Source organism: Xenopus laevis, chromosome 2S (assembly GCF_017654675.1).
Source record: "Xenopus laevis strain J_2021 chromosome 2S, Xenopus_laevis_v10.1, whole genome shotgun sequence".
Lineage (NCBI taxonomy): Eukaryota > Metazoa > Chordata > Amphibia > Anura > Pipidae > Xenopus > Xenopus laevis.
The window spans coordinates 96,537,048-96,564,916 of NC_054374.1; the positions used below are offsets into that span (position 1 = coordinate 96,537,048).

The window sequence follows — 27,869 nt, forward strand, 5'->3', positions numbered from 1 at the left end:
TACTTCAGCCAAACTAAGATGTAATGAATCCTTATTGGAGGCAAAACCAGCTTTTTGGGTTTATTTAATGTTTAAATGATTTTCTAGTCAACTAAAAGGTATAAAGATCCGTTATCCGGAAAACCCCAGGTCCCTAGCATTCTGGATAAGAGGTCCAAAACCTGCACCAATAACCTAAAAACCAAACACCCTGTATCATACATTTGATTGGCCCATTTTAGTGGCTATATCATTTATCTATTTTTGCTACATATATTTAGTAAGATCACCAACCCTAATTCCAATAGGCACATACTGATCAGCAGATGAAAAGTAGGAGCTTGAGAGAGGGTCAGTTCTGTAGATAGGTGGCAATAGCTTAAGATCTGTGTCAATGCTACCCAGTATAGAGATTTTGATAAATACATTTGATAAATTGCTTTCCTAGGTGGAACCTGCTGAGTTTTCCAAAGTCATTGTGATCAAAGACATTTGCTACATTGAGAGAGGCTTTGACCTGATAGACTGGTTTAAAGTAATTTGCATGGATATTAGTCAATGATATACACATTTTAATATCAGTAGACCAGTTTAGCATGAAGCCTGCCTTTTGCCAGGGTGGATTATTTCTTACATCACAACTATTGTTCTCTTGGCTTATATTTTTGTAAAGACATTGGCATCTGTGTTCAGCAATTGTCAGTAGGAAGAAGGAAGTAGACGAGTGCTATGCAGGTGGGGGTCATCAGTTCCAAGGAGGTTTTAACCAATCCAGTGGAAAGCCATCTGGGAGAGAGTTTTTTAGAGAGAGAGAGAGAGAGAGAGACACACCAACATCCTCTTTACCAGTGGGTCTGCTCTGTAGAATAGTTACAAGATATCTATGGATAAGGATATCTATTATTTTTTTTGTTGCAAAATTTTGTGACGGAAAGATATCCCAATTTAAAATTTGCCACAATGGATACTTTCCAAAAATATATAATTGTTTTCCTGGGGTCAACTTACTCTCCGAGACATTTTTAGCTTTGCAATCTAAAGGACGCATAGTTTGGTGTTTGGCTTTGAAAACGAAACATTGTAAGGATGTATGTGGGATTTCGCTTCAGTGCTTTGAAATATATTTCATATTAAAAATATGTCGAAGAACAAAATTTCAGTTGATGATTTGTCATTTAATTAAAATTGGTCAATGATTTGAATACTTTGTAAGGCACAGTAAATAAGCATAAGGGCTGCACAATGCTTCTTGTATGACTGGTTTTTAAATGTCGCCACTATAATGGAAGAGAAAGAAAGCTTCCATGACTTTAATAAGTGATCACGTTTTAAATAAATCATCTCTGAGACATGGCAGTGCCACTGCTGTACTTCACAAGTAAAGCTGCACAACTCATAAATTAGAAATCAGTTGGTATAATGTGTCTTTAGCATTGCTAACAAACATACAACATGCAAAATGTTAAATATATTACAAAAACAGCCACAGCAGCAGTGTATTCTAGAGCACTCCAAAGTAAAAATGGATATTGATACTACAAAAAAATTCTTTTAGGCTCCTGAAGTATACAAAAGATCTTCTTCTTGATCAGTTCTTAAATTCCCACATAAGTCAAAGTACTCTGGCAAGCATCGTATGGTTTGGTTCCACCGGTATGCAAGCCTTCTTCAGAACGATTGCACATTAAAAGTTCACATGGTTTCGGATGTTATTGATCTGCTTCACCATCTCTTGGATATGTTCTCCACTAGAGAAAACAGAAATGTATTTTAACACTAGAGCTTCATTTTGTACAGTCAAGTACTGGATATGAGTGGCCTCACAAGAAATTAAATTTGCTCCATGTGATGCACTATGGTCTCCTCTATACCTTTTAAGTACTATCCTGACTTTCCCCCTTTACAGCCCCCTAGGGAACAAGCCTAAGGGGCTGTAGAATAGACCCTGGGATCCAACTGCTCCAGGATCAGCACACATAGGACGTCCATCTATCTGCTTTTTGGATATTTCCTGCTGTGAAATGGATCCCTTGATGTTTTCAAAGTTAAGTTGGAATGAAAAAAATATCAAAATCCCATCAATTTCAACCACTCTTAAAGGAGAACTAAACTTGTCAAGGGGGTCACCATATTGGAAAGTGACTCACATGGTCAGTGGGCTCTGAGCAGCTGTTGAGACGCTAAGCTTAGGGGTTGCTGCAAATTATCAAGCAGAAAATGAGGTTGGTCTGTAATATAAGCTGATGCTACAGGGCTGATTATTAAATTCTGATGCCAATTGCACTGATTTCTGTGCTGTCATGTAGTAATTATCTGTATTAATTAATAATCAGCCTTATATTGTGACATTTATATTCTATGTGTACTGAGGAGAAGAAGATGGGGAGCTACTGGGGCATCTTTGGAGGAACAGATCTTCACTGCTAAAGGGCTGTTGTCACCACGGGCTGGTACAGAAGCCCAAAACATAATGTACAATATTTCTAGTCTACTACTACTACTACAACTACAACTTTAGTTAGGCTTTAGTTCCAGTGTGCACATTTGTACAGACCTATCAATACACTCACATACAAACACAAGTAAAATGACAAGCTCAGCTTTTTTTGTCACCAGTGGTTTATGAGGGTTTTTTCCCCTAAGGTAAATGAGAAACAGCATCAGGACTAGATCACACTGAAAACAGGTCCCGATAAAACCACTACTAGGGAATTAAGAAAGCTGTACTTATCAGAATTGTGCAGAAAAAAAACTGCTTAAAAATTAAAGTTATTGGCAAAAGTACAATTTTACTTTATAACATTTCAAGTGCAAAAATGCTTTTGAACAAGTGACAAAATGTAATTGTCAATTATAAATGGTATATGATTATCTAATGTTCTTCATAATATGCTTCATATAATTATAGGCAACAACTGGCTTTTTAATCCCTTATTATCCCTCTAAGTAACGCAGCAACCAAATGGATACTAAAAAGAAGATAAGAATGCGAGTCAGATACTTACTGTTCCTTTAACACAGTCTTTATGTTCTTCTTTTGGTAATCACTGAGTGTAAGACTAGATTTCCTTGGGCTCTTTCCCTTTTCCATCTGTTTTTCCTGGTAAGACATCTTTCTCTTCACCTGATGTATGCAATAACAATAAAGGAGTAATTATTTCTGCCAATACTACAGAACATGTGCCATGGAACACACACCCGTAGCTCTTTCTACAGTTTAGTGTCTAAGATAAATGGCCACTTCCTGGTAACCATGTATTAACAACAAAAAAGGTCCGTAGACGTGTTTAGAACACATGCTGGCTGTGCATCTCAAACAGCAGGTGAACCATAAAAACAACAAAAACAGAAGATATTTGTGCATATATTGTTTCCATCATTTCTACCTGGTTAATGCAGTTCCCCAGGTGCTGAAGCTGTTCGGTTGTGGCTTGTAGTTCTTTTTTCATGTCTCTTTCACTTTCGGATAAAACAGGGAGCTGAGTGTGGAAGCTACGCAGTATCCTTTTTAATCTGTTTCAGATAGAAAGGAAACACTTTAAATGACCATACATTTTTCAAAGATTAAAATAAATCCGTTTTGCAAAAAGGATCAAAACAGAGGGATCTCCATGTTATAGCTTCCTAATACAAAAGTCACTTCACTGTTTTCTGCCAGAAAATTGTTGACCATAACAATGCTTGACTATTCCCATATGGACTTCCTGTTTGCAGCGGAACACAACAAAAGCTGGAAAAATGCTTTAATCTTATTCCACACAGAAATTCTATATGGTGCCATTTAGAAGTTGTAAGAAATATGTATATATATTTTCAAGATTGTGCAAATGCTCTTTTCATTTGTAAGTAAGCTCAATAGTTCAGATAAAGAAAATTCTAGTATTACTATACAACGCGAGAGAGAGCTTTGTTCCCTGTATGCAATATAAAAAAAGTTTAAAAGGATAATGTTGCAGGAAAACATTTTTTTTCAAAAAGCATCATTTAGTAGTGCTTCTTTACCAAAATTCTGCATTGAAATCTGTTTCTTAAAAGAGCAGATTTGGAAATTTGTCCATTTCCAAGGTGCCCTTAATCATGTGACGTGTGCTTTGATAAACTTCAGTCACTCTTTACTGCTACACTGTCAAAGTTTAAAATGTACATTTAGTAGAAAAGTAATTCTATTGCTGTGAGACTTAAACATACTGAGCACTTCCCATACAGTACTTTCATAAATACAGTACCTGTTGATGAGATCTTCTTGTCTCTCTTTGGCCTCTTCAAACTTCTCTGCCAGGTGTTCAGCAGTCTCAGTTAGGCTTTTTCTGGAGTTATGAAAAAGAAAAGATTGATACACATTGATGAAATACATTTATCTTTAAAAACCTTTTTGTATTAAGTTTAAAATTTTCTGTTTATTGCAGGGTTTTTTTAAATATGTATTTAAACAGCTAGATACCTTTCTTCTCTGCAATATCGCACATCTTCAAGCTGCTTCTCTTTCTGAGCAATCAACAGCTTCACTCTGTTTAGAAAAGATTTAAAAATAAATTACTGGTTTTTTTCTCTTTCCATAAGTTTGGCATAAAAGTAAAACTTAATGAGCAAAAACAAAAACACAACAAACTGTCATTATTAGCGTAGAAGGGAAAAAACCTAAATTTTGATATATTACCGTCTCTGGATTTCCTCTTTGGCAAGGTCCTGTTTGAGGAGGTATTCTTCACGGAAAACCTGAGTAGCTCTGCTTAGAAGCTGGAGACACTCCTCAGGTGGAGGAGAGGAATCTTTGCTTGAGGAGCTGCAAGAAGGAAAAAGAAGTCAGTGTTGCAGATCATCCTGCGGGGGATAATAGCTGGAAGGAGAGCTTAACTGACTGGACAAACTGACTTTATATATGTAATGAAGCTATAATAAATAAGAAACACTGGAAAAAAAAAAAGAGATGTGTGCTGTCCATTTCTTTGAACATTGATATTTATGGAATGTGAGACATGAGACACGCAGACAAGTAGAATGTAGTCCATAAATATTTGGACAGAGACAACTTTTTCTAATTTTGGTTCTGTGCATTACCACAATGAGTTTTAAATAACTCAGATGCAGGTGAACTGCAGACTTTCATCTTTAATTCAGTGGGTTGAACAAAAAGATTGCATAAAAATGTGAGGAACTAAAATCTTTTTTTTACACAATCACTATTTCAGGAGCTCAAAATCAATCGGACAATTCACTCAAAGGCTATTTCATGGGCACGTGTGGGCAATTCCTTCATTATGTCATCAATGAAGCAGATAAAAGCCCTGGAGTTGATATGGGGGGGGGGGGGGGCTTGTATGTGGAAGATTTTGCTGTCAACAAACAACATGCGGTCAAAGGTGCTCTCCATGCAGGTGAAACAAGCCATCCGTAAGCTGTAAAAACAGAAGAAAAAAAAACATCCAAGAGTGGCAAAATCTACAGTTTGGTACATCCTGAGAAAGAAATAAAGCACTGGTGAACTCAGCAACGCAAAAAGACCTGGACGTCCACTGAAGACAACAGTGGTGGATGATTGCAGAATTATTTCCATGGTGAAGAGAAACCCCTTCACAACAGCCAAACAAGTGAACAACACTCTCCAGGAGGTAGGTGTATCGATATTCAAGTCTACCATGAGAGAAGACTGCATGAAAGTAAATACAGAGGGTGCACTGCAAGGTGCAAGCCACTCACAAGCATCAAGAATAGATAGGATAGATTGGACATACTATTAAACATCTAAAAAAGCCAGCAAAGTTCTGGAAAAATGTTCTTGGGAGCAGATGAAACCAAGATCAACCTCTACCAGAATGATAGCAAGATTAAGTATGGAGAAGGCGTGGAACAGCTCATGATCCAAAGCATACCACATCATCTGTAAAACATGGCGGAGGCAGTGTGATGGCTTGGGTGTGCATGGCTGCCAGTGGCACTGGGACACTAGTGTTTATCTATGATGTGACACAGAACAGAAGCAGCCGAATTAATTCTGAGGTGTTCAGAGACATACTGTCTGCTCAAATCCAGCTAAATCCAGTCAAATTGATTGGGAGGCGTTTCATAATACAGATGGACAATGACCCAGAACATAGAGCCAAAGCAACCCAGGAGTTTATTAAAGCAAATAATGGCCAAGACAATCACCTGATCTAAACCCAATTGAGCTGCATTTCACTTGTTGAAGACTAAACTTCAGACAGAAAAGCCCACAAACAAACAACAACTGAAAGCTGTTGCAGTAAAGGCCTGGCAGAGCATTAAAAAGGAGGAAACCCAGAATCTGGTGATGTCCATGAGTTCAAGACTTCAGGCTGTCATTGCCAGCAAAGGGTTTTCAACCAAGTATTAGAAATGAACATTTTATTTTCAGTTTTTTAATTTGTCCAATTACTTTTAAGCCCCTGAAATGAAGTGATTGTGTTAAAAGAGGGCTTTAGTTCCTCACATTTTAATGCAATCTTTTTGTTCAACCCACTGAAATAAAGCTGAAAGTCTGCAGTTCAACTGCATCTGAGTTGTTTCATTTAAAATTTATCGTGATAATGTACAGAACCAAAATTAGAAAAAGTCTCTGTCCAAATATTTATGGACCTAACTGTATATACACACACACAAACTTAAAAATATACAGCTTGCTTCATAAAAAAAGTACCTTGCTAACTTAATTGAGCAATGTGTTACCTACTTCAACAACAACGGGTTTGCAGAGTTGCGTCTTAAAATGCCTCTGATGTGAATTTCAAATGGCCCTTTCACATCTGCTAGGACATGTGGAAGGATCTCTGTGGAACTTTTGTCAATCTGAGAGCAGAGAAGAGGTGGAGAGGGAGGTCGAATGGTGGTTCTAAATTAAAGAAGAAGAAAAAATATTAATTAGAAGAATTTTACAAATAGGGGCAAATTCATTGTGTGGCAAATTATTCTGCTGTATTTTATTCCATAAATCTCCATGGAAAAAAACGTCTTAAAAATGGCACAATTTATTTCTTTGAGCAACCGGAAACGGAACAGTCTGAAACTGTGTAAACTAACAGTAGCAAATCTGGCATTTGTGTGGCATAAAATAAAACATACCTTGATATATTCTCCATTTATTTTACACTGCTTTTTACACTGTTTTTGCAGCTTATTTAATTTTAAACAGTATAATATATAGGCCCCTAAGTTATAAGGAGCAGGAGCATCCAATTTAAATAAATGTATGTAACCCACTATTTTAGACAGTCCAGTTTGGAACTTTTATGAACTACTAATCTGCATTCGAGCATATGTGAAAGTTTTGAAAAAATACATATAATAAAAAAAATGAAAACCAACTGCAAATTGTCTCAGAATGTCACTCTCTATATCAAGTTAATTTAAAGGTGATCAAGTATTAATCCTCTCTTCTTCAAATGCTTGTGTAGGCTCTATAGACAAAAAAACATTTTAATGAATATTTTAGAACCAGTGTGCAATGTGCCCAAGTCCAAGTTTGTACAGAGTTTGCAATGTATTCGGAGTATTTATGAAATTTAATCTAGTGTGGTGGAGTGAATTGTTTTCATGTGCAAGCATACAAAGATTTCAGTGTTGTTTTGTGCTCTGGTATCACAACTTTAATGCAGATAAATTAAAGTTATTTTATTATCTTTCACTGCTTATAAAATATATTCATATATTGTCAAACACACACACTAAATCAATAATGTGGTTTGCTATTAAACCCTTTTTGAGTTCTGCACCTGTTTGGAGAAATGTACACAAAGTTCTTCACTTCGCCTTATATGTAGACCTGTACTTCAGACAATATAAACAGTGTTCATTTGTTCTTTTCTCTGATGGTAAATCACAATATAAAACTTAACAAAAGTGTTCCAATGTGTTTGCAACAACAACATAAGAACATAGCTACATCAAAATCAGTTTAAACAGTTCAGAAAAAAAAACATTTCATTGTGTAGCATATACATACAGCAATGGCCTCGCAATGCACTCAAAGTCACATGTTATGCATATCATTGAGGTGCCAAGGAAAAGATCGGAGATGATCCAAAAGCCTTGAATAGGTGAAGGAAGCCTACGTTAGGGGAAAGAAAATAGAACAAATAAAAACAACACAAGTTATTTTCAACCACACTACAAGTTGAGAGTGATTTAGTTACGATTTTTTTTAAACTAGATTATGGAAAATAAGTTGCCCTTTGAAAGTCTTATCAGGACTTACACAATGCAAAAACAAGTCCCAAACCACTATATGCTTACAGGTTTAATCTGTATCATAGGACTGCTGTTTGAAAGCAGCTGGTCTAACAACACTGCAATAAATCCATGTAATGCCCCCTAGTATAACCATATACTCTCACTTTTCAAGTAAAATGTGCAATGGGTAGCTGCACCTGATAAGTTTGAAACTTACACAGAGCCTTCAAGCGTTAAGATATAAAAAAAATCAACAATCACCTGCATCGTAGAGGCATGGTACATAGGATGTGTTCCACAAGGCACTTCTGCTCTGCTGCAAGTTCTTGTAAACTGTCTTTATCTTCTTCACCTTTAACAAACACATTACATATCATCAAAAGAATGCTCTTAAAAACCTGAGCAGTAGAAGGCTATATTCCAGGCCTTTGAAGTATGGGAAAGCATACCTGAGCTGAGAAACTTTTCTAACCTGTTGAACCATGACAGCCCCACACTGTGAACACCAGCCACATGAGTGCAGTGGTATCGGGATGGGCAGATCGGGTCTAGAATCAAAAACATACAAAATTATGGTATGTTGGCAAAAATCTCTGAATAAAAAAAAATAGTAGTCTTCAATAATCGGATTGGGAGATTCGTTTTCCGAAGTCGAAAAACGAATTGCCGAAGACTTCCAAAAACGAATAGCTGCAATTGCCAAGCCGCTGGCGTTTTTTTATTGAAGCAGGCGGAAGACATGGGGAAGCAGCTTGGGGAGATTAGTCGCCCCATAGAAGAGTCGATTAGTCTTCCGGGTGACTAAATCTCCCCGAATCTCCAGGTGTGCCCTTACCCTAAGACACTACGCGTGTTTTAGCAGAGTCAATTCAGTATTGTCTATGGCAGGGTATTGTTGTAGCTGCTACTAGTACTACTAGTGTGTCTTCACCCTAAAAATCATGACAGAATCCCTTTAAGAAAGGGGAAAAAGATGACAAAGGAGACCCTGAACTGATGAGCAGCTGAAAATAGGCAAGAATGGAACAACATTTGACTTTTACCACTACAGTCTCCTTTGCTCACAAATGTTTACAGAGTGTTGTTTAAAAAAATAAATAAAAAAGAGGTGACGCAACAGTGGGAGACATGTCCCTCGTAGAACAACAGAGAAGTATTCGCACACCCTGGCCTTCCCGAAAAGTAGAGATCCCTGGTGCACAGCAAAATGGAGGAAACGGCAACCTCACGATCCAATGGCGACAAGAAATTCACCGGCACACAGGTAATGCAAGCAGGTTATACCTTGCTTGATAAAGGGGGTAACCCCGAAACGTTGCATGCTGCAATAAATTTCTAGCAAGGTATAACCTGCTTGCATTACCTGTGTGCCGGTGAATTTCTTGTAGACATGTCCCTCGTCCAATGTGTTGCTAGAATCAAATTCAAAATGAGAATATATTTTTAAGAAAACAATAACATTTCTCAGCTTCAACATTTGATAACTTGTCACTGTACTATTTGCAATTAAATTTAGGGTTTAAATGACTTTCAAATCATCCCATTTTTTTTAAATTTACATTTGACCCAACTATCTACTGAATATATTATATATATATATATATATATATATATATATATATATATATATATATATATATATATATATATATATATATATATATATATATATATATATATATATATATATATATATATATCAGACAGTGCCTGCACTCGGTCATAGACGAAGCCAGAGGTGCACGACCAAGTTTGTAGCAATATTGAAAAGAAGGTCAGCACACTCTGTATGTTCAAGGTGAAAAAGTGTTGATTTATTCACACATCAACACTTTTTCACCTTGAACATACAGAGTGTGCTGACCTTCTTTCAATATATATATATATATATATATATATATATTATATATATATATATCTGTATGGGGTCACTTATACAGAAAACCATTACCTGAATTACGAAAAGGCTATCTCCCGTATAATTATTTGCTTAGAATGATTTCCTTTTTCTCTTTAATGACAAAATGGTACCTTGCACTTGATCCAAAATAAGCTGGAAGAGTCATAAAAAGGGTAAACACCAGTAGGATTTGCTTACACAGGTCATTGCTATTTACCTCTGTAAAGTTTAATAGAACATGAAAAATCTAGTTCCAGAGATTCTTCCTCTTCTGTAGCCAATTTCAAAGCAAGCTCCAGTTCAACACATTCAAAAACATACAGTGAGGGGATCAGGTCACAGCTGGCATTCCAAGACTTGTTTGACTAGAAAAAAATACAAATCATGAGGTTCTGTTGTATACATTATTATTATTATTATTAGGAGACAGAAAAGTATTTAATTAAAAAAAAAAAAAGCATTGCAATGGCATAGATAACCAAGGACCAATAATGCGTGCTGTTTTACTTACTGTCTGCTCATCGTCTTCCTCTCCTTCCAGCACCACACAGTGATATAGTAATCCTGATTCGGTAGCAATAACTATTATGTTCGGAACACATGGTAAGCAGAGCACAGCACAGGCATCATAGCCATAATTATCTTCTGCACCAGGGTACATTAGAAGAGGGCCTAGAAGTTTACCCACATTGACGTTGCTGAAACAAAACAGCAGATATGTGTATGTCATACATAAAGCTCCTTTAGATACAAGACTATAGCAGCACAATGGACATTTTATAAGTTTTTTTGTGTTCATTTATTAGCTCAGAAAAGAATATTTTTTCCAAATAATTTCCTTAAGTGTTAGTTTATTGTATTATCCCATTTAGCATTTTAATTTTTAGAGTAGACGTCTTACCGTTTTTGTAGATCAATGTATATCAGGTAGGTTTCTCCAGTTTCATATAAGATATAAAGAGGATAAGCTACAGAATCCTCCTTGCTATGCTGCCCAAAGCCTTTAGGAAGGGCTGCCAGTGGACCAAAATCACAGGCAACTGCAGTCTCACTAAGGGAAGCTTTAAAAGATTGTCTGCAATCACATGGGAAAACAATCAGTTGACAATCCTATACATCACAAGCTGTGGTTGCGCTTCAAGTCCCAGAACCCAACCCCCACAATATATCTGCATCTCTACAGGCAGCTGCAAGGGATAATACCTGATGGTCAGAGGACCAAGCATAATGTGGGAGTTCAAATGAACCACAAGGTGCTTATAAGGTCTGATTAAGCATAATTTACACTGTCCATTTTGCTATTACTTCAGCTTGGATAAGGTCCAACAATATCCTGAAGGGTTTAATAGCAATTCTACTACATCCACACAGCACTTGGATCACCTACCAAGTGAGAATCTATAGGATGTAGGTGGCCGAATTTACAGCCAATGTCTTTCTATCCACTCCAAGATTATCATATCTCATTTGTAGCCGTGTGACTTATGCCACAGTTGCCCACTGCATATTGCTTTACTTTAGAAAGCTTTTTCCATAATGAAAGAAGAGTCAGAATAACAGATCATAAAAGAAAAAGCGGACCATACATTTAAAGATGTTATTATATCTAGATAGTTCACCCCAACTTAATATTACCCCCAGCAACGTATATACACTTTCCCCAATGTCTTAGTTTCCAGAATTAAAGGAACAGTTCAGTGTGAAAAAAAAATTAAAATCTTTCTAATATAGTTAGTTAGCCAAACATGTAATATATAAAGGCTGGAGTGACTGGATGTCTAATATATTTGCCAGAATCCAACTTCCTGCTTTTCAGCTCTCTATCTCTGGGTTAGGCAGCAACTTGAAGAGGGGCCACATGGGACATAACTGTTCAGTGGGTTTGCAATTGATCCTCAGAATTCAGCTCAGATTCAAAAGCAAACAGTTATGACCCATGTAGCCCTTCCTCAAGTCACTGATTGTTTACTGCCTGGTAACAATCAGTGGAAACCAAGAGAGCTGCAAAGCAGGAAGTAGTGTTCTGGCTATTATGTTACACACCCAGTCACTCCAGCCTTTATTACATTATATTTTTGGCTAACTAACTATATTAGAAACATGTTTTATTTGGCACAGCCTATTTAGCCAGTTTTTATTTTTACACTGAACAATTAATTTAAAGTTCATGCAATCAAAGCTATCTTATTCCAGTGGAAGGGTCTATTTCTCCTTGCCAGAACATCCAACGCTGCCTTACAATGTACATAGAAGAGGATGTATGAGAGCAATTTTGCTAATAACTCAAGGCGATTTTTACAAAAGCTGCACAGATATAAAACAAAATCAAGAACTGATAAAATAGGCACAGCACCTGAATTAGAACAAAGTAAAAACAGTGTTATTATGCATACCCATTATGGGGCAGTGTGGTTTCCTTTACAGCACTCGAGAGGGAAGTAACTTTTACAGGTGTCAAAGGATCCTGAAGATTATACAGTCTAAAATATATAAGTTCATATTTGTAAATATACAATACACACTGAAACAAATTACATTATTACCTGTAATAAATTAAAAAATTCTTATCAGTGTCCATTCATACTGAAGAAGACCAGTAGTATTTTTTTTCTTTAACCAAGGAATTGTCCCTTTAAAAGGGACAGCATACATATGTATATGAATTTACTAAACATGGGCACTTTTAATAGGGCTTTTGTTGAAAATGTATACTGTCTACTCATTAGTACCTTGGGCAGGTGCAGTTTTCAGTGAACAAGAACACCAGCCCCAAGTCCCAGATAAGTTTCAATATTGGGTGGGGGTGCCTACAGTGTTTATATTTTCTCTACTTCTATAGGATATAAAAAAAGTTAAATCTGTTTGCAAAAAAATAATTAGTATGCAAAAAAATTATTAGTACCTAGTACCGGTATGCATGTTTATATAAATGACAGTATAATAAAACCGAATAAAGCATTTGACATGGTATAATAATAAACAATAATTAACCTTAATATGCTATCAGATGTCAGCAAAATTAAATGAGGTTCCTGCGTTTCACTTGGGTACCAGATAGCCTGCTTCAGAACTAAAGAGGTAGAGCTTGTGAAAATCCTTTCAGCGATGGGCATAGTCCTATTAGGGGAGGAAAAAAAAATAAGTGAATATGTGTGCAGCCTGGAACTGAACATTTGTCGGATGTGAACATCATTAGACTTAAAGGGATCCTATCATCGGAAAACATGTTTTTTTCAAAACGCATTAGTTAATAGTGCTGCTCCAGCAGAATTCTGCACTGAAATCCATTTCTCAAAAGAGCAAACAGATTTTTTTTATATTCAATTTTGAAATCTGACATGGGGCTAGACATTTTGTCATTTTCCCAGCTGCCCCTGGTCATGTGACTTGTGCCTGCACTTTAGTAGAGAAATGCTTTCTGGCAGGCTGCTGTTTTTCCTTCTCAGTGGGAGTCTCAGTGGGACTTGGCTTTTACTATTGAGTGTTGTTTTTAGATCTACCATGGAACTGTTATCTTGTTTTAGGGAGCTGCTATCTGGTTACCTTCCCAATGTTCTTTTGTTAGGCTGCTGGGGAGGAAAGGGAGGAAGTTATATCACTCCAACTTGCAGTACAGCAGTAAAGAGTGACTAAAGTTTATTAGAGCACAAGTCAAATGACTGTATGTCTAGCCCCATGTCAGATTTTAAAATTGAATATAAAAAAATCTGTTTGCTATTTTGAAAAATGGATTTCAGTGCAGACTTCTGCTGGAACAACACTATTAACTGATGAGTTTTGAAAAAAAACATGTTTTCCCATGACAGTATCCCTTTAAATAATAAATCAAACCTTTACGCCACTTACAGTGTAAAATTTGCCCCAGTGCAAAACCCTTAATCGTTCACACATCTACTATTGTTTAGAAGTCAACACAGAGAGAGGAATGCAGTTATTGACTCAGTTGGTTGAACAGCTACTAACATAGTCACCCATCATACACAAAATTGTAAAAAAAACCAAAAAACTGCATTTTGTACTTTCAAAATGTATCTATAATCATAATACCAAATACTGTGCAATAATCTAAAAAGCACCTCACTTCCTTCACTAACAAGGCAGGGATTAAAAAAAAACAAGTGATGTGCCTACAAAAAGTTCCTTGCAGCAGCTGGTTAGCAATGGCAGCTAAGAAAGAAAAATATAGCTCTATAAGTGCACAGCAAAAGGTACAGTTAGGCTGCATTTAACAGTGCTTAGCTGGTTTTTATCCACACTTATACAGGTATGGAACCGTTTATCCAGAATGCTCGGGACCTTGGGTGTTCCGGATAAAGGAAGAGAGGGGTAAATGACCCCAAACACAAACACGGACTGAATCAACCTGAACTATTATACATGCAAGCAGGTCCAGACTGGGAATCAAAATAGGCCCTGGCATTCCAAGTACACAAAGGCCCAAGCAGCCTCCCACCAGCCCAATAAATAGTGACTGTCTATGGGAACTTACAGCAGCCCCTCTGGCATTTGCCAGAACCCACAGATTGCCAGTCCGGGCCTACATGCAAGACTGATGTAGATGAAGTGTTTAGGGGGAAGACATGCCAAAGATACCCCTATTAAAAGAACAGTCATGCAATTTTTCATTTAAATACTATAATTGTTATATGTAGAATTAAAAAATTGCACAATGATAAAAATAAAATTTTGGGTGCCAATGCATGAGTATATTTTCAAGCTTGTATGTCCTGCGTGTATGTCCTGCATGGGTCTGGTTGGGCAGACCCTCAGCTGAACCAGATACCCAGGCAGGGTGCCTGCAGACTGCCCGCCTGGTTGGTGAATTGGGAACTTTCCACCTAAAACCGACTGCTTTGCAGGTATTCACAGATACCAAACTCGCTGCAGATTTCTAACATATAGACATAATGAAGTTCTGCATCATTACAATTTATTGTTTAGTATAGAATAGGTTATTTACCTGCAGTTCACCGTCTTTTCACCACCTTCAAATTCAGATTTCTTTCCCCAGCGTTTAGGAATCTCCAGCACCATCACTCCTTTACTTCCAACAAGAGCAACATGATGTTGTGTGGGGCTTAGCAATACATCATTAACTTCAAAAAGTGGAGGATTTGTGCAAAGCAGTTTCTATTACAAAAATAAATAAATAAATTGAACAGAAGCAACTTTCCCAAGGCCTGTATAAAATGCAATACTGTGCCATCATCTTTCTTAACATTCCTAATCATCCCTTGGCAGACTGTGAATGTGACAGGAAAGGAAGATGGTGGCATAGTGCTAAGCTACATTTTGCCACGGGAGGGTGGCATCCTTCTCTTTCATTAAAATAAGCACATCCTGGGGAAAAGCTTAGCAACTGAATCAATTGGAGGGTGTCTAACATACTGGCACCAAAAGTTCCCTCTAAGTTGTATGCTTTTGCACAGATAACTGTTGAGGTGACTGCACACAACAAATTGTGGTCCTACCAGAGCACAAAAAATGTCTGAGCACATAGCCAAGAAATTATTAGAAGGAACATTGTTGACACCCCTCAATAAATTCATCTTTCCTTGTACTTTAAAGTGGACCTGTCACCCAGACACAAAAATCTGTATAATAAAAGTCCTTTTCATATGAAACATGAAATCCAATTTCTATTTTTATTTAAGCATTCATAGCTCATTTAAGCATTCATAGCTCATTTAAAAATCTCAGCTGTCAATCAAATATTGTCTGCCCCTCCTCTATGCCCGTGGCATAGAGGCGGGGCAGACAATTACTTTCACTTTCAATTCAGCACTTAGATGTCACTGCTCCCCACACATTCCCCCACTTCTCTTTACCATATAATTGTGCAGCCAGGGCATGGGGATGGATATCGGGTCCCCCATTCTGGTGCACAAACAAAATTCTGAGATGATGCAAGGCTTGTCTTAATAACAGTGTCCACAAAATGGCTGCTGCCTGCTTGCTATAATTTTGAAATCCCAGACTGAAGGAAACAAGATTCAAATAATTTGTATAGTGTAATTAGAGTTCATTTTCCTTGACTAATCTGATAAAATAGGATTTTGAATATTTTTTTTGGGTGACGGGTCCCCTTTAAGGTCATTAGGTGCAATAGTGGAGGGCAGGGGACAGCTTATGCTCTCCACCTGCTAATTTTAGAGTGAACAAGGTTTAGAAGTAATTATGTTTAATTTTTGAGAAGGGTTAAAGCAACAGTTCAGTGTTACAATAAAAACTGGGTAAATACGTAGGCGGTGAAAAATAAAAAATGTTTCTAATATAGTTAGTTAGCCAAAAATGTAATGTATAAAGACTGGAGTGACTGGATTTATAACATAATAGCCAGAACACTACTTCCTGCTTTTCAGCCCTATAACTCTGAGTTAGTCAGCGACTTGAAGGGGGGCCACATGGTACATATCTGTTCAGTGAGTTTGCAATAGATCCTCAGCATTCAGCTCAGATTCAAAAGCAACAGATAGGACCCATGTGCCCCCCCTCAAGTCTCTCATTGGTTACTACTTGGTAACCAGGGTAACCAGTCAGTGTAAATCAAGAGAGCTGAAAAGCAGGAAGTAGTGTTCTGGCTATTATGTTACACACCCAGTCACTCCAGCCTGTATACATTACATTTTTGCCTAACTAACTACATTAGAACATTTTTTATTTTGCGCAGCCTATTAACCCAGTTTTTATTTTTACACTGAACAATTCCTTTAAATGATGGTATTATACAGTAATACCCATCTATAACTCAATGACATCCATTTAAGGGCTGTGAATGAATATGGCATACATTGAAACCCCTATCCTGACAGACTAGAATTAGTACAGGCATGGGATCCATTATCCGGTAACCCATTACCCAGAAAGCTTACAGAAAGGCCATCTCCCATAGACTCCATTTTATCCAGATTTTTTATAAGGATTTCCTTTTTCTCTGTAATAGGATAGTAGCTTGTACTTGATCCACACAATTTTATAATTAATCCTTTTTGGAAGCAAAACCAAAGCCTATTTGGACCATTTAAATCGATACTGACACGTTCCAATAAAAATCATAGGAGCGTGTCCATATCAAGGAGCTGCTGCACGTCGAATAGTTTCCACTAAAAGCCCTCCTCAAAGCCGCCCCGAAACTTTGTGAAGCCGACCCTCTGACACTGCTAACGGATCTTCTGCGTTGCTTCAGTCACGCTGGGCTGGGGGATGTTTACATGGTTTTCTAGTACATTTAAGTTTAAATTACTGAAATACATTATCTGAAATACCCCAGGTCCCCGGTGTTCTGGATAGCAGGTCCCATATTGGTACCTTAGTGCTTTAGAGCGACACACCTGAGCTACACTATCTATTCACTTTTTCAAACATTTTCCGCTAGAATGGCCAACAAACATTCTGAAATGCCTACAGAGTATGGACGCATCAAAGCTGTATCTTGTTTGTGATGTTGTTTCTTCACATGTAGATAAATTGTAAATCCTGACCTGCTTTTATTCATGATAAATAAAGAGACTTAGTCAATGCTTCCTCAGTGAGAGGCAATAAGAAATATCTTATAGTAAACGCTAGTTTTATTTACCTCAAACTGGAGTGTCCAAACCACCAGAGGCCCAACACCATCAACTTGAAGCTGTAGTAACTACAACTCCCAAATACCCAACAGTGGTGCTGGCAGTAGTAATAAGTGAAGAAGATCCGCAGGCTAGACAACTCTCAGTAAGCAGCTGTCATGGCTCACTAGAATGATAACAAACAACCCGCTTACCTGCTCGCCACTGCTCCCTGTACTCTCCCCACTTAGGCTCCTCAATCTGACAGTAAGAAAGGCGCACTCCTCCGAGTCCCACACCAACAGATCCCCATCCAGGACGCACAGCAAGTTCCTCAATTGCTTATCTTTCCTTGCTCGCCTTTCTCCCTTTTCTCGAAGTTCTTCGTGATCCCTCAGCCGTTCTTTGAGACGAGAGAAGAGCGCATGTTCACTCAGCGACTTCTGCCAATGTTCCCCCGTCGCCATCTTTCACTTCCACCGTCAAAACCCCCGCACTGGCTGATGCTACTGACGTTGTGGAACGTGACCAATCAGATGGGGCTGGCGGCTACACACGCCCATGTCTAACTAAACAGCAAGTTAAAGGGACAATAACATCAAAAAATAAAATTGTTTTAAAGTAATACAAATTGGATGTACTGTTCCCTGCACTAGTAAAACAGCTGTGTTTGCTTCAGAAACACTACTATTGTTTATATAAATAAGCTGCTGTGTAGCCATAGGGGTAGCCATTCAAAGGAGAAAAGACAGGTTACACAGCAGATAAGCTCTGTAGAACATAATCTTATCTGTTATCCACTATTTAACCTGTGCCACATAGCCTTTTTTCAATTTCTGCCATTGCTACACAGCAGCTTATTTATATGAACTATAGAAGTGGATCTGAAGCAAACAAGTCACAGTTTTACCAGTACAGGGCAACAGTACATGATATTTTCATTACTTTAAAACATTTATATTTTTGGTGTTACTGTTTCTTTAAGTACACTTTACAGTTCCCACCCATAGGTGCTCCCAGGCTGTCCTGGGTCTGTACTCTGTACCTCACTAGTACTTCAGTTATTTTCCCGTTAGATTTGCAGAGACAAAGATGTCAGGGAAGACTGGAAGTTCTAGTTTAATATTTCTGTGCTGTGCATATGGTCAGCATCAATAGTCGCTACTGACTTGTGCCACACAAGTCTGGACTGGGATTAAAAAGAAAGACAATTTCAGCCTCTCACCCCCAGCAGTATCTTCCTTCTTCTTTTGCATCTGGAACCTTTGTGTCAACTCTGTCAGATACACTCTACAGATTTTGGCTAAGAAACATGAGACTTTACATTTCATGCCAAAATCCGCCGATTCGGTTTGCACCGGAGCTGACGTGAATCAATAAGGAGGATACTGCTCGCGTTAGGGGCTGATATTGGATTTCAGCAAACTGATATAACCCCTGTGTGGCCCTAGCCTAAACAACTTTGCAATATACATTCATTGAATATTTTGTTATTTGTGAATGTAATTGCTGTTGAAAACTGTATCTGTCTCTAATCCCTGGTGATTCTGACCTTAGAAACAATGTAACAAAAGTCAGCTGACTAATAGACCTGTCTTAACTAGAGGACGGCTGACTTTTACAACATTGCCTTCAAAAGTCAGGAGTAGAATAAAGGATAAACATATACTGCTCGCAATAGCAATTACATTTCACAAATATCCTTAAACCCACTGAAACATTGTAATAAATGTATATAGGGCAGTTGCTTATCAGGCAATATTGGAAGGATTCAAAAATCTAACCCTGGTCAGTATTGCTCTCACACACTCTGTTCAGCTTTTATAATGTGCAAACAGTCTATTTTCATGCCCTGTGAACAACTTGTTACAATATCTTTCTTTCCTTTCAATAAAATTGTCATGAACAGGGCGTATTTACATATAGGCACCCAAGGGCCTGTGCCTATGTGGCAAGTTTAAGGGGGTGGCCCTTGGGTGCCTATATAATCAATTTTTTTAAATTAAAAACCTCCCCAGCTGCTGCGAGTGAGTACCTGTCTAAATTCAGAAGAGCTTGGGAGGTGAGGGTGATAGGGCATGCTGTGGTGGAAGTTACACTATGTGTAGCAGAAGTTTCATCATGCATAGGGGAAGTGACATCACAAGCAGCAGTTGTGTGATGCCATGTCCACAACTGGGGGGGGCACAGATTGGTCTGGTGTCTAGGGTCACGCTGGTATCAATTGTTAATGTTATCCTTTCTTATTCTTATTATTGTTATTACCTTCATTTTCAAGTTAAATTATATAAACCTATAAACCTGAATAAATCAAAGGTGAGACAAAGCTGTAGAAGATTTATAACACACAATTAGGCACAATTGTATGGACAATTGTGTGGATCAGCAATACCAACATACTACTGACCCCATAGAGGATTTATTACACACAATTGTATGGACCAACAATATCAACATGTTGTTGATCCCGAGCACATCTTTAACACATATATTTATATAATTTTAAACATTACAAATTACCATATTTTAGAATTCACTGGATAGATGTTAAAGGGTGGTTCACTTTAAAGTAAGTTAACTTTTAATATGTTATAGAATGGCTATTTCTAAGCAACTTTCCAAATGGTCCTTACTGTTTATTTTTTTTTATAGTTTTTAAAATTATTTGCCTTTTTCTTCTGACACTTTCCAGCTTTCAAATGGGGGTCACTGACCCCATCTAAAAACAAATGTTCTGTAAAGCTACACATTTTTTGTACTTTTTATTATTTAACTTTCTATTCAAGCCCTCTCCTATTCATATTCCAGTCTCTTATTCAAATCAATGCATGGTTGCTAGGGGAATTTGGACCCTAACAACCAGTTTGCTGAAACTACAAACTGGAGAGCTGCTGGATAAAAAGCGAAATAACTCAAAAACCACAAATAATAAAAAATTAAAACCAATTGCAAATTGTCTCAGAATATCACCCTCTACCACATACTTAAAGTTAACTCAAAGGTGAACAATTCTTTTAACATGGTATATTCTGATTGGGACACTTAAATATCGCACAGGCTACTGAATATGCATACCTTAGGAATGTGCCTAGGTCAAAGGTTAAACATAAACATATATGACAGTATACATATGACTCCTTATAAGGAAAGCCCTACTTAAATCTTTAACCCTTACACAATTTCATTCAATGGCCCTATTTAATATTTTCTTGGTGGCAAACCTCTGCTGACACTACCATATTGCCGTTATATGTGTGCCCAGAGATTCCTTGCTAACACCATGGCCATACAAAGTTGCTACACTCACACTGTTAGAATAACTCCATTTTCATCCTGAGTGTCATGTCTACAATTTTGACTTTATGGGCAACAGCAGACAATATATTTTGTCATTCATGCTTAATATACCAATGTCCAATGTCCAAAATTTCTTCTGTACATAAAATGGTAACATGAAATAAGTTCTAAAAAATGCTCAGAGTGGATCATTATTTTCACCCTAATTAAAGTAGTGGTTGTTGGAGGACAATCACTGCATGCTTGCCACACCTTATTTCACAAATGTAAGTTGTGGCCAAACAGGGGAAGCACTGGGGTACAGCATACCTCCCAACTGTCCCGTTATGATTTTGACAGCTCAACCCGCAGTCCCGGTTTTGTTACTGAAATGTTCTGACTTTCTCTTCGATCTCCTGCACTGAACAGCCAGAAAAAGATACATAGTTTCTAACGTAATTGGCTTTTGACAGAGAGCCCAGAATAGATACTTAGATACTTGTAACAATTTAAGATACAGGTCTCTTGGGGAAACTGTGGTTTGCAGGTTAAAGGGCAAGTCATCTTCATTAGCAAAACTGTAATAACACATAAAAACCACAGAAATGTGTTCAAACGTAAATAACGTGCCAAATGGACATAGTAATTAGGGGGTGCGATCACAAAAATGGGTGTGGCCAAAACATCCCGGACCTAAAAGGGGCCCAGCTGTGATGCACTTTTCAAATTAAACCCCCCCTAATGGAATTGTTTCTCATTATAAAAATAAAAACTGGGTAAATAGAGAAACAAAATAAAAAATGTTTCAAATTTAATATAGTTAGCTAGCCATAAATATAATCTCTAATTATATTATACAATTAGAATTTTTTGTCCTATGGGGATAGTGATTTCTGACGCAGCCCTGTGCCCAAATATACACAATTAACTAACCAGCACAAATCTATTTTGCCACTTTATCCAGGGGAAATATATATTAGGCACTGCAAACTAGCAAAATATTTGCTGGTGGGTAAAGATCTAAATATTGGTGCTTCTGAAGTGGAGATCTCTGTGATTATCAAAAGTAGTCTCCAGCCGCAAAGAAATCTACACTACATCTCTATATACACAACGTTTTGAAAGCAGCTTTTTATGCTGCGTTTCAATCGCCAGCAGTATAGCAGTTGTCTCCCGAAAAAGACTACAATATCCATCACGCACCGCGCTCGCCTCAAGCGCGCCTTGTCACGTGGTAAGGAAGTATTTAAATACTTTTACTGAGCCGCACTTCTTGATAGTATCGCTGTTCTGCTGATAGCGATGGAGGCTGAAAGGAGGCATCGCGCCTTGTATAAGGGAACTACTCCTCCTTGGAAGGAAACTTATAGAAAGGTGACTGAGATCATTGTTGGTTTCCTTGTCGTGCGCAAGTGGTTAGGGGCTCGGTAAACTATGGTATTGGTTTTCTCCTTGGGTTCTCCTAAGACTTGAAATAATTATGGCATTTCTATCCAGTTACTGATCAACTCAAATCTGCAGATAAGCTTTACTTAACCCGTTTAGTACTTTCTTAACCCGGATGTTGTAGTTTATAACCTCCTAATTACTCTGCTTGTAAGTCAATAGCTCCTTATTTAGATGGGTTTTCCTGATGGGGGGATCATGTTATTGTACCTGTTTTAATAAAGGACTTGACTGTCTCCTATTTTAATATGTCCCTAAACCCAACCCTTATGTATGTGAATGCTGAACCCTCTGCATAATTGCCCAAACTCCCTACTGAATCTGAACCCTAAACACTTGATATCAAGTAGTATCCTGCAATACAATAATGTATTAGGTGCATCATTACCACTGCTGTTACCCTCTTTAATTTTTGGGGTTTCCAATGGAGATGCATGCAGTGTTTAACAAGTTAAACTTTGTTGCTCTTCTTATGGCCCTTAGCGATGTGTTGAACGACTGAAGCGTAACCGATCCAAGCTCCTGGATAAGTTTCGTCAGGTGGGGGAAAGGATCCATGGCGGGGTTGGTGGCTCTTTCCTTGTGCAGGAGGTGATGGAGGAAGAATGGAAGGCAATGCAGTCTGAAAATGGGAGCTTTCCATCCATGTGGAAGAAAGAGGCATTTTCCCAGGTAATCTAATCAGTTAAGGCTAAATTTGGGGACAGCTGCTTGATGTGAATGCAGCCACACCCAGTATAGATGATCTGTTTAGTTCAGAGAAGGGTACAGGTCAAGGATCTCCGACACTACAATGTACTTGGCTTCAACCCCAGAGGCTGGAAATGTGATATTACAAAATTGTGAATGCAGAAGTGAAATTGACGTGCTGGCTTTCATTTGCTTTTTAGCACTCTTGATCATTTGCCTACAGCAGTGCTGGCATTGACTTGTTGATCACTGCTTAAACTATGAAGCAAGCATTTCTATACCATGGTCTGTGCAAGGTCGGCTTTAGGTGGGGAAAACTGGATGACTGTTCTGCACTGCGTGATCTACAGTATATTGATTTTGTGTTATCTTTGAACACTAGACCAGGTGGGACTTTGTTTAGATGACAACTCTTGGATGGGGGTGAGGGAGGATTCAATGAAAAAAAAAATTATAATACAATAAAAAAAAAACTTGCATTCTGTACTCTTATCCTTGGCTAGCTTTGTGTTATATGCAGGTAATGGACATCTAAAGTGAGAGGTGACTTCTTATATCCTCAACTTACAACAGGGGATAACATTTTTCATCTACAAACTTTACTTGACTAGGCACAGTTTATATTTACTTACAGTATATTAATTTATTTCTTGGTTGTGGTATGCCTTTTTCTTTCATGAAGGATAAACACCTTTTTAAAAACCTGAATCTCCTGATTAAACTCCTGATACTAAATTCTTTTCCAATGTTTGGTTTTAGGCTTTAAACATTATGCGGGATCCTGATGAGTTGGCAACTCTTGAAGAAATAAAACAAGAGCTTCTTTTGGAAGGTAATCTAGTTTTCTTTTCACCATGCTGTCTTTTGTTTTTTTTTTTTTTTAATTTCCTCCAGTTGCATCATTCATTGTTCATAGTAATGTCATGTCATTCATCTCTGTTGGTGATATTATGGGACCCGCATGTAACTTTAATCTGCAATGAATAGAATGTAGGGATTCAATATGCAGTTCAATTAATGTCTCTTCCGTCCAACAACTACAATAAAGAAAAGTTATGGTAATTAACTTCAAGTAGGCGCAGAGAACTGCTGCAAAGTTGTGCTGTTTATTAACCACTACATGTTTCGAGCATAGCACTTTAAGTGACACTTGACAGTACTATGCTCGAAACGTAGTGGTTAATAAACAGCACAACGTTGCAGCAGTTCTCTGTGCTTAAGTGAAGTTCATTACCATAACTTTTCTTTATTGTAACTTTAATCTGCAGTCTGTCGAGTGTAACAGTTGATGGGAACAGCACTTTTACATGTCGGAGAATACAGTTTTCTGAAGCAGTTGTAAATTGTGAAAAACCAAACTTTCTCTTTCAGAAAAAGCAATGATTGAAGAATTTGAGAATATCCTACAGTTTGAGGAACAGTGTTTAGACTCTGTAGTTGAGCTCAGCACAGGAGATCAGATAGTGTGTCCCGTGTGTAATCGGTATGTACACTCTCCCTTTGCTTGGTTACTGCAGCCTATTTACTAATACTAGTATTTTGCACTTGCAGGAAGCAGTTAGCCAAATACTTTCGTTATTCTATTAGCAGCAGACACATTCATTAAGACAAATTTAGGCTTTGTTAGTGCACTAGTGAAAGTTTGCCCAGTATTCATAAATGAATATTTACATTTTTTAAGAAAGTTAAATGAAACTTCTATTTACAGGAATTACCTAACTGTAACAAGCTGCTTCATAGTTTGCCAGTGTGGTGTATACATTAACACACAGGTAAGTAGGTCAATATATTGTAAACCTTGTATAACCGCTAAAGCCAACACATTTCTCACTACTAATACTGCTTGATCTGTCAGCTGCATTTGACACTGTAGATCACCCTCTCCTCCTCCAGTCGCTTGGCCTTCGTGACAAAGCGCTTCCTGGTTCTCTTCTTACATCACCAATCGTTACTCCATTGTAGGAGACACTGAAGGATCATCTTCTCCCCTACCTCTTTCTGTTTGGAGTTCCTCAAGGCTCTGTCCTGGGACCATTACTATTCTCCCTCTACACTTCCTCCCTCGGCAAATTCATAAATTCGTATGGTTTCCACTACCACCTCTATGCTGACGATACTCAGATCTCTCTCTCATCTCCTGATCTCAACCCAGAACTCCTAACTCGCGTCCCCTCCTGCCTGTCCGCTATCTCTACCTGGATGTCGCAACGCTACCTTAAATTAAACCTCTCTAAAACTGAAATGGTTCTCTTTCCTCCAGCTAACACCAGTAACATCCCGGAAGTATAGATTATAGTTAACAATTCCACTATCACCCCCTCTCCCCAGGCCCGGTGCCTTGGGGTTATTCTAGATTCTGCCCTGTCATTCACTCCTCATATCCAGTCACTTATTAAATCATGTCACTTCCACCTAAGGAACATATCCAAAATACGATCATTTATCACCCAAGACGCTGCCAAAATTCTTATTCACTCTCTCATCATATCGCGTCTAGACTACTGTAACTCTCTTTTAATTGGCCTCCCCTTCCAGAGACTGTCACCTCTCCAGTCCATAATGAACACTGCTGCGAGGCTTATACACCTCAGCAACTGCTCCTCCTCTGCCTCGCCATTCTGCCAATCCCTGCACTGGCTTCAGTTACCTTTCAGAATCAAATTAATGACACTGACTTTCAAAGCACTTCATAACTCTGCCTGACCCTACATCTCTGAACTGATTTCTATATACTCACCCAACCGCTTACTACGCTCCTCTACTGACCTGCTACTCAACTCTTCTCTCATTACCTCCTCACCCCTCCTCTGGAACGCTCTCCCACGCTCTGTCCGACTTTCTCCCAACCTTTCTGCTTTCAAGAAATCTCTGAAACCGCATTTCTTTCGCGAAGCCTACCCTCACTCTGCTAAACTACCAAACCCAACACCACATACAATACCACATTTCTCACCCACTTAATTCGATCTTGCCCACTCCCACACCTTGTGTATTACTCCCTTCCCTTTAGACTGTATGCCTATGCATAGGGCCTTCCTCGCCTTTTTGTACCTGTTTTGATTGTGAGGTTTGTTACTCCATATGTTCTATGTATGTAATTCATGTGATGTAGTTGTATAATCACATTTACTTTACAGTGCTACGCAATATGTTGGCGCTATATAAATACATGTTGATAATAATGTAGTGTATTTTTGTTGTGAAGATGAATGCTAAAATCACTACTCCCTGTATTTGATTATACAGTTCCCAGGTAAATGGAAAAGCACTCACTATCTACAAAGGACCCATTTAGCTTTATTCTTTTAAATGTATTGTAAGTCAAGGCTCTCCAGCTAGAGGCATTGATGCTCCCTTCTGTGGGGTTTTTATTGCCACATTGATCTCCTGGTATGACATAACTAACGGCCAAGTCATGTAATGAATTGCATAATCGGTTCACTACTCTGGAGAAGGTAGATAGCACTGTTGTAGACACACTGAACCAATGTTACCTCTAAGCTGTGCACACACAAATTTTGAGGCCAGCACAATACAAATTGTTACAAGTTTAAAATGTGCAAACAAAAAAAATCTCTTGTGCGCACATGGCTGCAAAGGAATTATAGGGAACATTGCTTTGAACACAAACCACTGAAGTGTTGTAGTACTTGGAACCTAAAGAGGCACTATCACAAAACGAAAATTTAATAGAAGCTTCCTCATAATGACGCAAGAAATTTTATAAATAAAAATATATATGTTTTTGCATTGTTTCTGAAATAAAGTTTATATTCACTGTTCCTCTCTCGGCATCTTTCTCCCCGTTCTGTCTTCATGCAGCAGTTGGGTGTCAGATGAATGATCCAATATATCTTATAGATGGGCTTCCTTTCCTAGCAGATGTATTAAAGCTCACTCAAATAACTGATTCGAGTACAAACAAAATCTAAAAAAAAATCTGCCTTTTGCACAAATTCTGCATGTAGAGGGACATGATGTCTGGTGATTAAAAGTGAGCTCTAAAACATAAAGGAGCCCTCTTTATGATATATTGGATCATTCACCTGACGCCCAACTCCTGAATGAAGACAGAATGAGGAGAAACAGATGCTAAGAGAGGAATAGTGAAGATAAAAATGTTTGTAAAGTTTCTGAAATCATTAAGTTTAATTTGTTGTATTTAGAAAGTTTATTTAGTTTCAGTATGCTGAAGCTAATATTACATTTTCATTAGTTCCCCTTAAAAAAAAAAAAAATAAAACACGTTAAAGACCTTATGGCAATGTCTGAGAAATCCAGAGCGGACTTTCATTCCTATGTAAGGTGCCACTACATAATTTCTGTAGTCCAGCTTCCTGTTTTGATGTATTTTTTTTTTTTCAGTCTCAGGGGATGAGCATAGAAAAACTGCATTCTCTACTGGAGTCCAGCCTAACTTCACATGGATACCATTGCACCAAGCTTCCTGTATTTTCTGTTGCCACTGAGCTAGGAGGGGCAGCCAGTCTCTTTATGAGCTGTCAAGTAAGTATCCTTCATGTGAGCATTGATAATAGTTGTGGAAGGCCCTGAAGTAATACTAACTCTATATATGCATTTAACAGAGTGTTTTCACTTTAGGAGTGTGATGCAATGGTTGTCATCCTATAGCCTGGAAGGGAGGACCTCTTCTTGCTCAACTTGATGTGTAAAGAGTTCGCATTTATTTATATTTTTATACATAATCTCTAAATGTTAAATAAAGTAAATACTTTTTGAAAGTCTTTGTCATTGCCTCTTCAAAAGGACTTAATACTAGCAGTTACTTTTGCTGCTTTCTTTTTTCAACATTCATGTGTTTACTCATTTGCTTTCTCCCATTAATT

At 37.9% G+C, this 27,869-nt stretch overlaps 2 protein-coding genes across 2 annotated transcripts; one reads left to right on the forward strand and one right to left on the reverse strand.

The window, feature by feature from the left end:
- Window positions 1-1,194: 1,194 nt before the first annotated feature.
- nup88.S (nucleoporin 88kDa S homeolog) lies at window positions 1,195-18,146 on the reverse strand. Its single transcript, NM_001090932.1, is given in 17 exon segments — window positions 1,195-1,727; window positions 2,985-3,103; window positions 3,366-3,492; window positions 4,206-4,286; window positions 4,421-4,486; window positions 4,637-4,762; window positions 6,668-6,826; window positions 7,937-8,041; window positions 8,425-8,515; window positions 8,613-8,711; window positions 10,281-10,428; window positions 10,575-10,761; window positions 10,965-11,138; window positions 12,457-12,543; window positions 13,055-13,180; window positions 15,024-15,193; window positions 17,826-18,146. Coding segments are annotated over 17 exon segments (2,181 nt in total). The 5' UTR covers window positions 18,078-18,146; the 3' UTR covers window positions 1,195-1,663.
- A 4,039-nt stretch (window positions 18,147-22,185) lies between these two features.
- On the forward strand, window positions 22,186-27,764 carry rpain.S (RPA interacting protein S homeolog; the record flags this gene model as incomplete). The annotated part of the gene is given in 7 exon segments (NM_001088239.1): window positions 22,186-22,260; window positions 22,816-23,004; window positions 23,782-23,854; window positions 24,394-24,505; window positions 24,731-24,794; window positions 27,388-27,528; window positions 27,625-27,764. Coding segments are annotated over 7 exon segments (681 nt in total). The 5' UTR covers window positions 22,186-22,188.
- Between the last annotated feature and the right edge of the window lie 105 nt (window positions 27,765-27,869).